The sequence below is a fragment of the Geotrypetes seraphini genome, chromosome 1 (genome assembly GCF_902459505.1).
Source record: "Geotrypetes seraphini chromosome 1, aGeoSer1.1, whole genome shotgun sequence".
NCBI classification, from domain to species: domain Eukaryota; kingdom Metazoa; phylum Chordata; class Amphibia; order Gymnophiona; family Dermophiidae; genus Geotrypetes; species Geotrypetes seraphini.
This window is the reverse complement of record NC_047084.1, coordinates 455873062-455890925: the sequence shown is the minus strand read 5'-3', so window position 1 is coordinate 455890925 and position 17864 is coordinate 455873062. Positions and strand designations below refer to the sequence as shown.

At 45.2% G+C, this 17864-nt stretch overlaps 1 protein-coding gene across 2 annotated transcripts in view; it reads right to left on the bottom strand.

Annotated features, from left to right (window-relative positions):
* Positions 1 to 17864, bottom strand: part of LOC117349026 (protein clarinet-like) — a 404996-nt gene that overhangs the window by 90117 nt on the left and 297015 nt on the right. For both annotated transcript variants that reach the window (XM_033921891.1, XM_033921900.1), the window contains exon 9: positions 10684 to 10940. In XM_033921891.1, the coding sequence (XP_033777782.1) occupies positions 10684 to 10940 (257 nt within the window). The remainder of the gene's footprint in view (positions 1 to 10683; positions 10941 to 17864) is intronic.

Below are 17864 nucleotides of genomic sequence, written 5' to 3'. Positions count from 1 at the left end.
AAAGCCAGCTTTTTCTTTTTTTAATGGCCACAGATAAGTGCATGTGTTGCACACGCACAATATCTGTCCCCATTTAAAAAAAAAAAAAAAGTCATGCCACCCCTGACGATGGCCCCCAACTGATCCCCAAAAATAAAAAATCGGCAGGCCACCTAGAAATTTAATGAAGAAAGTAAGGAGGAATGGAGGAAGAGGGCCTTGACAAAAAAACAGATAACAGGGGAGGAAGGTTTTCCCCGGACACCAGCAGAGATAATAAAAAAAGTTTCCATCATTCCCAAGGGAACAGCGACAGGATCCTGCCTTGAAGCAAGCATATGAGCAGGTTGAGAAAGGACTCTCCTCAGAGTTTCCACGCTTTATCTTGGACCAGGGAATCTTATACAGATAAATAGAGGATGGGAAAGGAGAGGGTACAAAAAGGCAATTAATGATACTCCATGCTTTTCGAACAGTGGTAATTACGTTAGCTCATGACAACCCCTTATCAGGGAAAAATAAGTTTTATAACACTCTTGAACAAATATTGGAAAGGTTTTATTGGCCAGTAGTACATAAAGAGGTGCAAAAGTACTGTGTGTCATGTCCATGGTGTCAAAAGGTATTGTAGAAGTGACTGGCCCCGGTACCTTTGTTACCGCTCCCAATAGTGTCAGAACCAATATCCAAGATCACCTTGGACATTATAGGACTCTTAATAAGAACCTCAAGAGGCTATAAGTATATTAGTTATCATGGACCAAGCTACCAATTTTCCCTGGGCTATACCTTTATAACAAACATATCTCAACTACAGTGATCACAGAGGAACTTATTAGACTTTTCTGTGATGTGGATTTCCCCAGGGAAGTCCTTACGGACCAAGGATCCAATTTTAAATTGGGGATGTTGAAACAATTCTGGGAAGCATGCGGGATTAAACATAGTGCACACATGTGCAGCCCTAGTGGCGCTCCAAACACCTGAACACACTGCTCCACTCCCAGCGGCACTCCAAGCTCCTCACCGTGCTGCCTCAGTACCTATTTGCAGGCAAAAGGACTCAGACCCAGTGTAAAAGCTAGGTTGGAGCAGGGCGCTCCACACAAGTACCTGACCACACCACAGGTGTCTCAGGGTGAGGAAGGATCTATACTTCTACTAAGACTAAGTATCTTAATAAAAAGATTTGTCCTGTAACTTAGCCTGTGTTTCAGATTTCGGCCCCTTATGTGATTGAGTTTGACACTTCTGGTTTAGTGGAAGGTTTTAACTAACTCATGAACATGCTAAGAAAAAGTTTGCAAGGGAAATATGAGGAATGGGAAAGCTTACTCCTCTTTGTTTTGTACGCTTGTGGAGAAAATGTACAATTGTCTCTGGGAGTATCCCCTTGTGAAATGATTGGAAAAATGCCCCTGAACATTGTTGAAGAACAATCGGTCGGGAGACAGGAAGAAGGTCAAATAATACCTTCCTATAAGACAAATTATGAAGACTGATATAGCTTGCCCAAGATAACCAAAAAAAGAATCAGAAGGTTCAGAAGTATTATTTCAACCAGGGAACAAAAGAAAGGAAACTTCAGTGTTAATATCCTCCTCTTCCAGTAAGTTCCTATCCTAGTGGAAGAGCCCAGTAACAGTTACCAGGTAGGTGGGACCCTGGACATATCTGATGAAGAATGCTAAAGGGAAGAGGCAGATTTACTATGTCAGTGTTTTAAACCCTGGCATGTAAGAGGGTGATGGGCTGCCCCAAAGAGGGTGGTGCCCCAAACAGGGTGGTGGGCTGCCCCAAAGCCTCCTATATTACAAGGAAGGAAGGCTTTGGTGATAAAAGAAATACATTCAGGAATAACTGAGATGTGAATGTTTCCTGAATTTATTGACTGAGTTCAGAAGTTAAAGAAATACAAATAGAATAACTTGCTTATCCTGTTTTATCTCTAGACCAGCTGGGAAAAAAAGCAGAAAACTAGAAATGGATCATTTTGCCACCCTGGAATGAACTAATTCCTCTTAGGGGTTTTTTTTTCCCCTTTTTCTGGGGAATGGCTGTGGGGACTACAAGTTGATTTACTCCACCTTTTTGTTGACCTTATAGGAAGGTCAAATAATACCTTCCTATAAGACAAATTATGAAGACTGATATAGCTTGCCCAAGATAACCGAAAAAAGAATCAGGAGGTTCAGAAGTATTATTTCAACCAGGGAACAAAAGAAAGGAAACTTCAGTGTTAATATCCTCCTCTTCCAGTAAGTTCCTATCAGGGCCGCCATCAGAAATTTCTGGACCCCTTACTGAGCAATCCTATTGGGCCCCCCACGCACCCCTTCCCCCCCCCCCTTCTTCCATGGGCCGAATACACACATACTTTTCTCTGTCACCGCACTCTTTGACCAAAATATTTGTAAGCCTGCAACCACGTCAAGGTAGACTCTTTCAGCAGGGCCCTAACCTAACCTAAACTAAACTAATCTATACCTATCTATTCTAAACTAACATATGTCTAATACTGAACTAAAAACAAACTAACAAACATCTGCATAATAAATAACTAATAAATAATAGTGCTAGTAGCTATAATTCACTTTTGAATGTAAAATCTCAGTTAAGGATTTCTTTTGACCTTTGTAGGCCAGAAGTAGATCACAATTGCACAATATTTTTTGTAACAAGTATTAAATGTGTTTTTATAAATACTGTAAGCTTAATAAATATATCAGAAAAAACTACACATCTGAGCGCATATCTGAACATACACATCTGTATGAACCCATCCTTCTCAGCTTGCCTATAGCTGCATCATGCATGTTAAAAATGTATGATATGTTGATATGTGCACCTTCTTCCTTCCCATCCATCCTCCTCAGCCTGTCCTTACACATCCACAGCTGCATGTTAATGATGATGTATATGTTATGATGATAAATAAGTGCATATGAGCACATCATTAACATGCAGCTATGGATGAATATAAAAAAGAAACAATATTCTGTACAATTGTCAATTTATAAATCAGCATCTTCTCCCCACTCTCTCTTCCCCATTTCTCTTCAGCGTCCTCAGCCCACTCTCTCTCCACTTTCCTTCAGCGCACGCACATAAAAACAAGCAAGTAATTTATATCATTTTCATTCTATTCATTCATAGAAATTAAAGTCTAAATAATGCCAGTCACGTAACAAAACATGATTTTACAAAAATAATTCCCTGCACAGTCAAGCCTGCAAGGATTACTAGATGTCTTTCAGCAGCTCCCCTCCCTCCCCCTTACCTTTGTGGCCAAGTCAAAATGATCTACCAACAATAAAATTTTAAAAACACAAAGCACGCTGTACGCAGAGAAAATGTTAATTATCATTTATATTCCGTGGGTTTTCAAAGAGGTCAAGGCAGATGACTTTATGTAATGTCACCTCAGTAACAACTATACAAAAATAGACAAATTTTCCCCCTCCCTTTTTACTAAAACGCGATAGCGGTTTTTAGCGCAGGGAGCTGCGCTGAATGCCCCACGCTGCTCTCAACGCTCATAGGCTCCCTGCGCTAAAAAACGCTATTGCAGTTTAGTAAAAGGGGGCCATAGTGCGAAATATATATACAGCATATATAAATTCTCAAAGCAGACACATTTTCATCACTAAATTGAAAATAAAATCATTTTTCCTACCTTTGGTAATTTCATCAGTCTCTGGTTGCACTTTATTCTTCTGACTGTGCATCCAATATTTCTTCCCTTCTTTCAGCCTCCTGTATGCTTCCTCTCCTCCAGACCTCATTCCCTCCCCAAACTTTTTCTTTGTTTCACCCTGCCCCTTCTTTCTTTTTCTCTCTCTCCATACCCCCTTTCTTTCTGTATGTCTGTTTTTCTCTCTCTCTCACCCTGCCCCCTTCTTTCTTTCTCTCTCCACATCCTCTTTCATTCTGTATGTCTGTCTTTCTCTCTCTCTCTCTCTCTCCGTGCCCCATTTTTCTTTGTTTCACCCTGCCCCCTTTTTTCTTTCTGGCTTTCTGTCCCCCCCCCTTTCTTTCTTTCTCCCTGCCCTCCCCTATGCCACCACCATTGGGAAAATGCTGCCACCGCCACTGGGAAATAGGCTGCCACTGCCACCATCGGGAACAGGCCGGCGCCGAGTTTGCCCTGCTTCTCTTCCCCGTGGAGCCGACCAACTCTCGCCACCCGACATCAATTCTAATGTCGGAGAGGACGTTCTAGGCCATCCAGGCAGCGATTGGCTGGCCCAGAACGTCCTCTCCGACGTCAGAATTGACGTGAGTGACGAGAGTTGGTCGGCCCCACAGGGAAAAGCAGGGAGAACTCGGCGCCGGCCTGTTCCCGATGGCGGCGGTGGCACTCAAGTGGCTAAAGAGCCGCAGTTTGCCGGCCAAGGGAGAACACTGGAGGGTGGCCAGCTGTGTACCCCCTTGGGACATAAACCTGGGGCGGGGCAGGGTGGACCGCCCCCCTACCCTCCCCCACCTTGGTATGCCACTATCTGTACCTCACTCCCTCCCTATGATCAAAAATTCTCCTTTCTTCTATTCCCTGTGTACACTACCATCTCTTTCCCTCCCTTCCTTTCTCCCAAGTCGATGCCTTCTGTGCCAAAAACCCATTCCCTCCCCCACCTCAGCATCTCTTTCCCTCCCTTCCTCTCTCCCAAGTCCATGCCTTCTGTGTCCAAAAACCCATTCCCTCCCCCACCTCAGCATCTCTTTCCCTCCCTTCCTCTCTCCCAAGTCCATGCCTTCTGTGTCCAAAAACCCATTCCCTCCCCCACCTCAGCATCTCTTTCCCTCCCTTCCTCTCTCCCAAGTCCATGCCTTCTGTGTCCAAAAACACATTCCCTCCCCCACCTCAGCATCTCTTTCCCTCCCTTCCTCTCTCCCAAGTCCATGCCTTCTGTGTCCAAAAACCCATTCCATCCCCCATCTCAGCATCTCTTTCCCTCCCTTCCTCTCTCCAAAGTCCATGCCTTCTGTGTCCAAAAACCTATTCCCTCCCCCACCTCAGTATCTCTTTCCCTCCCTTCCTCTCTCCCAAGTCCATGCCTTCTGTGTCCAAAAACCCATTCCCTCCCCCACCTCAGCATCTCTTTCCCTCCCTTCCTCTCTCCCAAGTCCATGCCTTCTGTGTCCAAAAACCCATTCCCTCCCCCACCTCAGCATCTCTTTCCCTCCCTTCCTCTCTCCCAAGTCCATGCCTTCTGTGTCCAAAAACCCATTCCCTCCCCCACCTCAGCATCTCTTTCTCTCCCTTCCTCTCTCCCAAGTCCATGCCTTCTGTGTCAAAAAACCCATTCCCTCCACCTCAGCATCTCTTTCCCTCCCTTCCTCTCTCCCAAGTCCATGCCATCTGTGTCCAAAAACCCATTCTCTCCCCCACCTCAGCATCTCTTTCCCTCCCTTCCTCTCTCCCAAGTCCATGCCTTGTGTCCAAAAACCCATTTCCTCCCCCACCTCAGCATCTCTTTCCCTCCCTTCCTCTCTCCCAAGTCCATGCCTTCTGTGTCCAAAAACACATTCCCTCCCCCACCTCAGCATCTCTTTCCCTCCCTTCCTCTCTCCCAAGTCCATGCCTTCTGTGTCCAAAAACCCATTCCATCCCCCATCTCAGCATCTTTTTCCCTCCCTTCCTCTCTCCAAAGTCCATGCCTTCTGTGTCCAAAAACCTATTCCCTCCCCCACCTCAGTATCTCTTTCCCTCCCTTCCTCTCTCCCAAGTCCATGCCTTCTGTGTCCAAAAACCCATTCCCTCCCCCACCTCAGCATCTCTTTCCCTCCCTTCCTCTCTCCCAAGTCCATGCCTTCTGTGTCCAAAAACCCATTCCCTCCCCCACCTCAGCATCTCTTTCTCTCCCTTCCTCTCTCCCAAGTCCATGCCTTCTGTGTCCAAAAACCCATTCCCTCCACCTCAGCATCTCTTTCCCTCCCTTCCTCTCTCCCAAGTCCATGCCATCTGTGTCCAAAAACCCATTCTCTCCCCCACCTCAGCATCTCTTTCCCTCCCTTCCTCTCTCCAAAGTTCATGCCTTGTGTTCAAAACGCACTCCCTCCCCCCTTTTGTGTTCCGCGTTTGCCTCCCAGCCCATCTTTGCAATTTTCTCAGCAAAACGGAGCTCGAGCCGCGAGGCTTGTCTTCTGTTTCCTGCCTGCCCTACCGCGCACAAATAGCCGACCGGAAGTATTCTCCGATGTCAGCGCTGACGTCGGAGGGCAGGCTTTGCTTAAGCCCTCCCTCCGACGTCAGCGCTGACATCGGGGAACACTTCCGATCGGCTATATGTGAGCGGCAGGGCAGGTAGGAACAGAAGACGAGCCTCGCGGCTCGAGATGTATTGAACTCCAGCTCTCTCCTGTGCACCTGGGGCGGCCCGCCCCCTCCCTAGACTGTGGCCTAGGACCCTGGGGGAGCCCGGGCCCCCTGTCAGCTCCGGGCCCCTGAATGCAGGACTGGTAGTACTGCCCTGATGGCGGCCCTGGTTCCTATCCTAGTGGAAGAGCCCAGTAACAGTTACCAGGTAGGTGGGACCCTGGACATATCTGGTGAAGAATGCTAAAGGGAAAAGGCAGATTTACTATGTCAGTGTTTTAAACCCTGGCATGTAAGAGGGTGATGGGCTGCCCCAAAGAGGGTGGTGCCCCAAACAGGGTGGTGGGCTGCCCCAAAGCCTCCTATATTACAAGGAAGGAAGGCTTTGGTGATAAAAGAAATATATTCAGGAATAACTGAGATGTGAATGTTTCCTGAATTTATTGACTGAGTTCAGAAGTTAAAGAAATACAAATAGAATAACTTGCTTATCCTGTTTTATCTCTAGACCAGCTGGGGAAAAAAGCAGAAAACTAGAAATGGATCATTTTGCCACCCTGGAATGAACTAATTCCTCTTAGGGTTTTTTTTTCCCTTTTTCTGGGGACTACAAGTTGATTTACTCCACCTTTTTGTTGTTGTTTACCCAGTGGAAAAGTGTTTGAAGAAATTTCTTACCCTGTGGAATACAAAGGTTTGCAGTGAAATTTCTTACCTTGTGGATGACAAAGGGCTACGGTGAACTCCCCTCTTTGTGGATTACAATATTGCTTCATTGACATTTGTTTGGCAAATTACAAGCTGCTAGGTTGAACGTAAGCAGCGCCAGAAGGGAAGGCCCACTATGGAGTGACTATGTTCACGCCAAACCCCATAGACCTCCTTTACAGAGGACATGGGATGAAGTTAAGAGGGATAGGCTCAGGAGTAATCCAAGGAAATACTTTTTTAAAGAAAGAGTGGTAGATGCATGGAATACTCTCCCACCAGAGGTGGTGGAGACAAAGACTGTGTCTGAATTCAAAAAAGCATGGGATAGGCATGTGGGATCTCTTAGGGAGAGAAAGAGATAGTGGATGCTGTGGATGGGCAGACTGGATGGGCCATTTGGCCTTTATCTGCCATCTTGTTCTTAGGTTTCCATTTGAAAAACAGCCTTATTAAGTCTGCATACTAATTCTGGTCTACAATGGTAAGGATATTGCTTCCTATCTATCATCCTGACCAGCCTTTCTGGATGTAACTGGTGATCATGAATCTTCTGGCATTTGCTTGGTGTTTGGGGAGTTATAGCTTGCTGGTTTCCTTTCAATCCTAGCTAAGCCCCAGAAGCCTTCTCTCTGCAGCATCCTGCCTACGTAGGAAGTTACTGAAGAGAGAAGGCAGACCAAAGGTAGCAGACTCACCTTGCTGAACTGCTAGCAGCCTGAAGAAAACTAAATTGCAGTACCGAGGAGGTAAGAGGGGGAAAGCCACTGTACTCCATGTAAGCTGGCCCTGCCAAACTAGGTAGGCTTGCGGAATGGTTCTAGGGAGGGGGGCTGGAGAGAGAGAGGTTGTGCGAATAAACCCGGCTTTGTGCTCCCATTATTTTATGTGTGTGTGGGGGGGGCTGGCAGGATGTGTTGTGTGGGCGTCGCCGGAGTATGGGTGGGGCATGGCTGGAGCAAGGTGGATGGGGCCATGAGCAGGGTCATGTTTCCACTTTTTTGTCTTCACAAATATGGTAACCGTATTAGGCTACTAAAATATAAGATATCAGAAATGCACATTTCCTAAAACTGACGTATTATAATTAAATAAATTCAGGGAAAAATGCTTTTATTCTACCTTTGTTGTCTAGTCATTGCTTTGGTCCCAGTGTCCATTTTCCACTTTTCTCTGTTTTTTCTTAAATCTCTTTTTAGGGTCTCCTGACATTTTCACATTTCTTCTCTATATATATCCACTATCCATTTTTCCCCATGTCTCTCTCTTTCTGATCTCTCTAGAGTCACCCCTGTCCCACCCCCCCATTTTTAGCATCTGGCCTCTCAGTGACCTTCTTCCCCTCATATTCATCATCTCTCCACTGTTTTCCTATCTTACTCTGTCTAGTATCCTCCATCTGTGTCACTATCCCTCCCCTTTTGTTCAGCATCTCCTCTATGTTCCTGTCCTTCCTCATGTCCAGTTTCTCTCCTCTCTTTTTTCCTCTTCCTGTACCCCCATCTCTAGTCCAGTCTCTCTCCCTCTCTCCCTCCCTCTTTCTTCCAGCCCATCTCCCCAGTCCAGTATTTCTTCTCCTCCCCTTTGCTCCAGGTCTCTTTTTCTCTATCTCTCTTCCAATTTCCCCACTCCTCAGGTCAGCATCTATCTCCTCTTTCCCCCCACTGGTGCATCTTTCCAACTCCCCTTCCTATGCATGTCCAGCATCTCTTCAAGTCCCCCTCACAATCCCTGCATCTTTCTAACCCTTCCCCACACACCCAATTCTCAAAACAGTATCAGATTGCCATTAGAAACTGACTGAAACAAGTTGCCTTTGTCTGATACCGCCAAGGCCTTTCCTATACCATGTTCTGCCCACAGTAAATCGCATCAGAGGGGTGGAACATGGCATTGAAAGGCCCTGGTGGGGCTAAGCATAGACAGCTTGTATCACTTGCTGTCTCCAGCACTGTTTTGAGGACCGCAGGGGGGAATGGGGGGGAGGACTGATTAAGGGAAGGATGACAAACTTGGGTGGGGGGGAAGAGTGAGTAAGGGCAGCCCTGGGCATTTGCTGGGCTTGCTCAATAATAGCTATGCTCCTGGTTGCTAAATCATGTTTTTTAATGAAGAACTTATTTTTTCTTATCACTTGTCCCCTTGCCTCCACTCTTGGAGTGAAGGATGGGTTGATTTTTAAAAAAATATTTACAAAACCTCTATGGATAGCAAAAAGGCTAAAATAACCTTATATACCTATTTACAGTTGGGATTAGAACTTAGGTAGGTGGAAAAGTGACATTCCTGAGGTCATGCTTAGACAGTGGTAGGGCTGGAATTGGAATGCAAGAGTTTCAGAATGCTGGTTCAGTGTTCTAATCTTGTTAAGCGACAGCCATTTTAGGGCAGATACGAGGGGCCGTTGAAAAGTTCTCAGCCCAACCAACAAAGCTGGATCAGTCTTCGTAGAGGGCTATACACTTAATCCAGTGATTTTCCACTTTAGTTGTTCCATTGGAAAAATACGTAAAGAAAAATGTAGAAAATTGCTGTACTAAGTGTATAGAACTCGATGGAGATTGCCCCAACTTTTTTGGTTGGACTGAGAAATTTTCAGTGGCTCCTCACAGTTTGATAGTTCATTGGGTACTTTTCATATCTATGGGCCTATGAGTTAATATTCAAAGGGAAACTACACACAAGTCTTTGCACCTGCTTTAATTGCAGGAAAGTACACACACAGATTTGAAAATGAAAAACTATACAGATAGGGCAATTATATAAACAATGTGCCTATATTAAGGTGTCTACAGGGCACCTATGTCGCACCTATTTTATAAAGGAAACTAGATACAAGTGGTGGCATATGTTAGGGGGTGCTGTCTGCCCCGGGTGCTGTCTTTGCAGGGGGGCGCTGGTACCAGCATCTCTCCGCCTCGCCATCCCCCATGTACCTCTTTAAATGTTCAATGGCATGCACAGCATCTACCAATTGCTATTGACAACACTTTCTGGTTGCGGGACCAGGACGTGATGTCAGAATGGAGCCGAGGCCGGCATGAGCAGCAGGTGTAAGATGCTGCTCACGCTGGCAAACATTTCAAGAGAGGGGGGTACCTAATTGGTGAGGAAGAGTGGGGGAGGTGCATGGCATGGTAATGCCAGGCACCACCTTCTCTTGTTATGCCACTGCTAGATACCTACTTTCCTTGATAGAATTCCAACGTAGGTTAAATATAGGCTTATAATTTATCTGTGATTGCTCACAGCAGCCATAGAGTTGGTGTAAATGCTTGCACATGCATTTAGAATATTCTGTATATTCTATAATTGGTATATATAACTGTGAACCCTGCCCATGGTCTGCCCAGATTCCACCCATGTGTGTGTCCTCCTTCAAGTGACATACCATCGCACATGGACACCTTGTTATAGAATAATACTCAGGTGGATTTTTAGCCTTCTTTATAGAATTACCCCAATTCCCCTCTGCCTCCAGGAATAGCCCTTTTGTCTATAATAGAGGCAGTATATGCAAATCAAGTTCAGGCATATTCATTATGGATATCCTGGAAACCTGACTGACAAGGGGGTGCTCCAAGACCAACTTGTGAAACACTGACTTAGATTATCTGGCTGCTTCTCTGTCTATATTGCTTCCACCATTCTCTCCTCCACAATATGAATTTCCAAACCTGATTCTAACCAGCGCAGCCCTGCTAGACCACATGTCTCCATGTTGATGTCCAGATGCTCATTGTGTTCCAAGGTCAGGGGCCCGACATGCTCCCAATACAAGATGGGACCCATTAACAGGATCAGAGCGATGTCATGTCCCACACTAACACTCTCATCGTGACCAGCATGTGGAAAGATGCGGTCAGCTTTGATAACATCACCAACAAGTTCTAGTTTGTTTAGGCCCACATAGACAGCAGCATCATCTGGTTCCCTTTGAAGGAGAAAGAAAACAGGAAGACATTAGAACCTATTACTTTTTTTCTATATGTGGTACCACTGTCTGGCTTTCAGTGAATGGGGAGAGGAGTAGAGGGAAACACCGGGATCCAGAATATTCCCATCTACATGACAATAATATCTGCTCCCCAGTGAAGAGCTCTTCCAATTTACATTCTATAGTTTTGTGTAATGTAGACCTGCTTGCAGCTGTTTTCACAGCTCCATTGGCACTGTGGTGGTCGGGAGGTGGTGAACCACATCCACAAAGGTTATCGGTGATCATGCTCACTGTTAAAGAACTGAGTTACATGGAAGTGAAATAAAGCAAAGTTGCTTACCTGTAACAAGTGTTCTCCGTAGACAGCAGAGGAATGCACTTCACTTGCTGGTGAAATCCTCTGACTGAGCCTGCATGCTGGTGTCCACCCCTAGATTCAGTAGTTTTTTTTTCTACTGAGCATGTGCGGACTACCTTGCCTCTGGGACTCCACCTCTCAACTGTTAGTTATGTCACTAGCTTATAGAACTATCTGGTAATAGGGGATGACGGGTGGGCAAGTGTGGCTGCATTCCCCTGCTGTCTACAGAGAACACCTGCTAAAGGTAAGCAACTTTGCTTTCTCTGCAGATAAGCAGGGGAATGAAGGCACACTTGCTGTTGAGTCCCTAGCTTAAAACTAAGATGGGTGGAGGAAAAAACTTATAGTGCAAACAAATTTTGGAGGACTGACTGTCCAAACTGTGTATGTTGCGCTGAACTGTGATCCAAACACTAATGCTTAGTGAAAGTATGAACAGAGGGCCAAGTTGCTGCCCTGCAGATATCCTGAATTGGGACTGATCTTAAATTTGCAATTGAGGAAGCTGTAGCATGCATTTGATTTGGTCCAATCTACCTGAAGGAGAGAAACGATCCCTAGAATTGTAAAAAGAGATGCCTTGAGCCATCCATTAAGATATAGTCCATTTAGAGACTGCATTTCCTTGAGTAGCTGAATTGAAAAGACAAAAAGTTGATTAGGAGTGCTGCTAGGAGCAGTTTGTCCATGTAAAACAAAAGTGCCCTCCTACAATCCAGACTGCTGAGGAAGGATGTGGAAGAGGAAAAAACGATGGCAATATTATAGACTAGTTGATATGGAAGTCTGTTGCCACTTGTAGAAGAAAGTCTGGATGAGTGCGCCGTAGCACTTTATTAGGAAAATCTTGAAGGTATTGTAAATACATGACTAATCCTTGCAATTTGCTAACTCTGCAGGCTGATGAATGTTACTAGAAATTATGTTTTCCCAGTAAGAAAAAGTAATGTAGCAGACCCCAAAGGTTCAAAGGGATCTTCATCAAATGGTCCAGTGCAACATTGAGGTCTCAGTACAAAGGTGGGGTGTGAAGTGGAGGCCAGAGATTATTAAGATTTTGTAGGGAACAAGAAACAAAAGGATTTAGAGAGATTGGTTTCACATCCAGGAAAGAATTGGATGCAGACATGACTGAAAGATGGAGTCTTACAGAACTAGTCTTTAGTCTCAATTCTGATAAATGTAGTAAGGAGGATAAAATGTAATCAATCAGGCAATGGAATGGATCTTGAGTGTGTGAGTGTGCTCAGATTTTCGTGTAGATGGTCTCCTTGCTGTCAGGAGACCCTCCTTTACTGATGAAGAGACTGGGATCTCAGCAAGGACTATCCGTTCAATTTCCATGCAGTGAGGTTGAGACTGCGAAGATTGGGATAGAATGGGTGACACTTTTGCTGAGATAGAAGAGACGTATGATCTCCTAACAGAAGAGGGGGAGCCTCGAGAAGATCCAGTAGTATCAGATACCCAATTTGAATGGGCCAGCAAGGTGCAATGAGAATCAGCTGGGCTGTGCCTCTGATGGTCTGTTAAAGAACCTTGGAGATTGATGGAATTGGTGGGAAATTGTAGAGTAGATTTGGAGTCCTTGGAATTGAAAAGGTTTTCTGGGGACTGCAGGAGAGGCAGGTCTTAGAAAGCAATACTGGGTACACTGGTCATTGATTGCAGAGCTATCATGGAAGTGCCCCATTGTTGAAAAATGTGTTGCACCAGCTCTGGGTTTAAAATCCACTTGTGAAGATCGAGTTTGCAACTTAGGGAATCTGGAATGATGTGCATTGTCCCTGGAATGTTTAACGTTTGCCTTTCTGGAGAGAGAGAGAGAGAGTGCAAAAGTCCATAGATGGGAGGCTGCTCTGCAACAGGTTAAGGACCCTTGTGTGATCAGACAGAACACTGGTACCTGGTTGTCGGTTTGAATCAAGTGTTGAGTTGGGAATCCAAGGACTGAATGCTCAAAGCATATAGGAAAGTGCTTGAAGTTTCAGAAGAGTAATGTTAAAGGTGATCTCTCTGTCTGACCACTGACCTTAAGTCTGGAGGAGATTGTGAGCAGAGGGGGTGGAGACAGAAATGGATACTTTTGTTTGAGGAACGGAGGGTGGATCAACCAAGAAAGAAAATCTTTAACCTTGTGTGGCAGCGGAATCAAGTTTGCCAATGGTTGAGTATTCTAAGTCCAGTAAAGTTTGAGATGCCATTGCAGGAGACACTTGTGGAGCCTGGCATGGGTAAGAAGCAACTACACCCTGGAGTGTGCTACAAGGAGCCAGTCATCCAGGTAAGGAAATACCATGTGATGATTTCTTCTGAGTGCGGCTGCTACCACCGCCAAATACCTTGTGAACACACGTGGTGCTGATGATAGGCCAAAAGGCAGAACTGGCTTTGCACTGGTAATGCTTGTCAAGGAATTGAAATGTCAGAAATCTCCAATGGGACGGATGAATAGGAAAGTGAAAAGAAAAAGAATTGGTAGAAGTAAAATCATGCAAAATGTTTCCCTCTTGAACAAAGGACGAGAATAGGGCAGAGATCGTGAGTTTTCTTGGAAACATGTTTTATAACATTGTCTTGAAGTAATAGAGAAATCTCCTTTGTCAATTGAAGTATATGATGTTTGGATGGAAATTGAGTGGGTATCAAATTGTTGAGAACTCAAGAGTCCTTTGTGATGCTCTTTGATACTGGAAAGAAACTGGTTAACTACCTTCCTACTGGTAAGGAGTCAAAAAGTAGTAGTTGTGAGCTGAGGAAGCTGGGTGGCTGACGGCTATTTACGCTCCCTTGGATATTGCTTTTGAGGAAATGAAGAAGCCTGGGTTTTCATAGGAACGGTCCTTATATAAAGAGTAAAGCGACTCCAAGGATAGTAGTGTTGAAAAAAATTTGTTGATGGAATGGTCTGTGATAAGTCGAAAGATTACCAGATCTGTGATAAGGCTGGGATTGATCTAAAGGATATGCGGAGAGCTCACACATGGCTTTTAGAATCCTCCATAAACTGCAATATTGCAGCCCTTACTCTGTTACCAAATAAACTATCTCCCATCCCTTCAGTCCAGTCGGCCGGGATCGGCCATCTGAACATTTCGGACCATACCCCGATTTGGGTAGATATTTCTCTGGACATCACGTATCTTCGGACCCCATCTTGGCGGTTTCCGTTCTATCTTGCTCAAGACAAGGAATTTCAAACCTTTTTGCAGGCCCAATGGGAGGATTACTCTACCAATAATGCTCCCCACATGGATGATCCTATTTTGTTTTGGGAGGCTGGTAAGACAGTGATTCAGGGACATATTATCTCTTTTCTGAGTGCTCGCAATATGCATATTAACAGAAGAATCATTAATTTAGAACGGGCCTTACGAGTGGCTAAGCGGTCATTTCATTCGAATCCATCGAGGGAGGCTCGAGAATGCTATTTGTCTACCCAAGAGGCTTTAAATTCGTTACTTCATTCTCGTTCCCAAAGACGGTTGGCTTTCCATAAACACCGTTTTCAACGTTTTGGTAATAAACCTGGGCGCCTCATGGCCCGCTTGGTTAAATCTGAGACTAGTAGGAAACTGATCTTGTCTTTTCGGACCCCGAGTGGTGGGGTGGTGACCAATACGTCTGATATCTCCGCGGTTCTTTTTGACTTTTTTAGCCGGTTATATGATGCTCCCGATGATGTCTCTCCGGAATTATTGACAGATTATCTTCAGTCTTCTGGACTTCCTCACCTGCCGGAGGAAGTGGTGTCTTCTCTTAATAGCCCATTTCGGGCAGCTGAATTAGAATCTGCAATCAAAGCTCTCCACGCTGATAGGGCCCTGGGTCGGGAGACTTTTACCGACTTCTTTCTTCCCATCTTTGTGGTCCTTTACTGGCTTACTTTAACACTGCTATTGCTCAGGGCTCTTTTCCGCATTATGTTAACGAGGCCCTTATCTCTTTATTGTTGAAGCCTGGTAAGGAGGCAGACTCACCAGGATCCTATCATCCCATCTCCTTGATCAACGTGGATCTAAAGCTTTTTGCCCGAATGTTGGCTGATCGTCTTGCTCCGCATCTCCCTACAATTATTCATGAGGATCAAGTCGGATTTGTCCGGGGACATCAATCAGTTTGTAATGTCCGTAAGGTTTTCTTTGCACTTGCCCATTGTCATTCTCATCAGATTCCAGCTTTGTTTGTCAGTCTAGATGCTTCTAAGGCATTTGATAGTGTCCATTGGTCTTTCTTGTTTCATACCCTGGAACATGTTAGGTTGGGTGGTTTTTATCTTGATGCCATACGCTCTCTCTACTCTAACCCAAGGGCTTCGCTTCTAGTCAACGGGACCCGCATGGACTCTTTCTCCACCCCCCCTTGCTGTTTCTCCTTTCTTTAGAATCTTTGCTTTGTACTCTTCGGGGGTTTGCAGAGGTGCGGGGCCTTCAAGTTGATGGGATTGAGTTAAAGATCTTGCCATTTGCGGATGATATGTTTTTGATTCTCACTAGGCCTGAAGATTTGTTACCGAGGGCATTGAACCTCATTTCTGAATTTGGCTTTTATTCTGGCCTGTCTCTTAATCTGGATAAGTCCTTGGCCTTGCCTTTTCCACCTGAGTTATGTGCCACGTGGAGGGGTGTCTTTCCTCTTCATTGGGCTCACTCTACTTTGAAATATTTGGGGGTCTTTATTCCTCAGGACTTGTCTAGTTTATATCGCTTGAACGTGGAACCGTTCTTCCAGGCCCTTCAGAATAAACTTCAGTTATGGGGAACTCTTCCCTTTTCGCTTTTTGGTCAGGTGCATCTTTATGCTCATTGTCCCCTGTTGGCTATATGTCTTTCAGGTCCTTCCTCTTTATTAGACTTCTCGAGATGAGAGACAACTGGAACGTTTGGTTCAGAGATTTATTTGGACTGGGAAGCGGCCTCGCCTGCCTTATAAATGGGCAGCAACTCCGTGGTACAGGGGTGGATTGGGTTTATTGAACCTTTGATATCTGACTATTGGATGTGGGATGTGCCACATTAATGATCTTTTCAGGGCTACTTCAGTGTTCACTAACACTTCTTTGGAACTCTTCTATTTTCAATCTACTCGCTTTAGTGCATATCTTCATTCTCTTCCTTCTCTTGTGCCTGAGTCTCTCTCTGTGAAGGTGCTCCACCGTCTATTGTGGAAGCTTTGGTGCTGGGTCTGTAAATATCACGCTCTTTCTGCTTCTGTAACTCCCTTTCTGCCTATCCGCTTTAATAGCTCCTTCCTACCTGGGATAGATGGGCCGAGTTTTGCTCGGTGGGAAACAAGGGGTATTCACTATGTATTTCACTTGGTTGATGATGATGGCAAAATTAAGCCTTTTGCACAGTTGCGAGACGAGTTTGGTCTCCCACTCCACTGATTATTTTGCTTATATGCAAATTCAACATTACATCTCTGCTTTACCCTCTAGTTCTTTGCAAGCCTCTTGCCACGAGCAGCTGTCAACGGCTTTCACCATTGGTTCCCAACTTCAGGTCCCCCTTAAATTCCATCATCGCCATTTGAAGGATGAGTCCCCCTTGTTTGACCATTCCAAATTATGGGATGCTTGGGCTCGTGACCTTGCAGTAGCATTGCCGGATGATGTGCTTTTGCAGGCTGTCCGTAGGTTGCCTGCCTTTCGAAAATATACCACCTTTTGGGAACAACACTATAAGTTGGTTTTTCGTTTGTACATCTTTCCAAAGAGGGCTTATTTTTCTCGCCTTTGTGAAACTGCTGCCTGTCTCCGATGCCAAGCTCCAGAAGCGGGCTTGGGACACATGTTTTGGACTTGCCCTAATGTTCAAACTTTTTGGAATGCTGTTTTTGTCTTTGAGGAGCGCATTTGGAAAATCACCATTCGCTGCTCCCCTTTGTTATTATTTGGAGTTGTTCCTCACTATTTCCCTCGTGCAAGGGGGGCTGCTGCTTTCCTTAAGTGGACTGTCCTCGTGGCCCTGAAATGTATTTTGCTGCAATGGCTTGAGGATGCTGCTCTGGATTACTCTCTTTGGCGATGTTGGATGATTACTCTCTTGATGTGGGAAAGGAGGGATGTGCCGGACCTTTCCTCTCTCCCAGGCCACACCTTTCAACGTACTTGGGAACCATTTTGGACAACTATGACTCCGATGGCTCGAAGCCGCTTGTTGAACTGTTGAATCCTTGTTTTCTGTCCCATTTTGTTGCACTTGGTAGGCCTGTTTCTTTTCTGTTTTTCCATGGTCATGCTGTATTTGGAAGGAGGACCCGGGGGGGGGGATATTTTGGGAAGGTTTGTGTTGGGGTGGGGGGGGGGGTTTGCTCGGGTGGAAGTGATCTGTGGGGGGTGGGTTCTGTTATCTAAAATGTTGAGCTTGTCTGTAATTCGTTTGTTCACTGTTTGATGTTTTTGCTGAGCTCAATAAAACATATTTGAACATAAACTATCTCCCAGACAGGGGCATTGGCTAACCTGTCATGCAGATCAACTCGGTCTGAGGCTTGAGCCCAGCTGTATGACGTGCCGCAATGACTACTGCAGAATTCAAGAAGTCATAGCATAA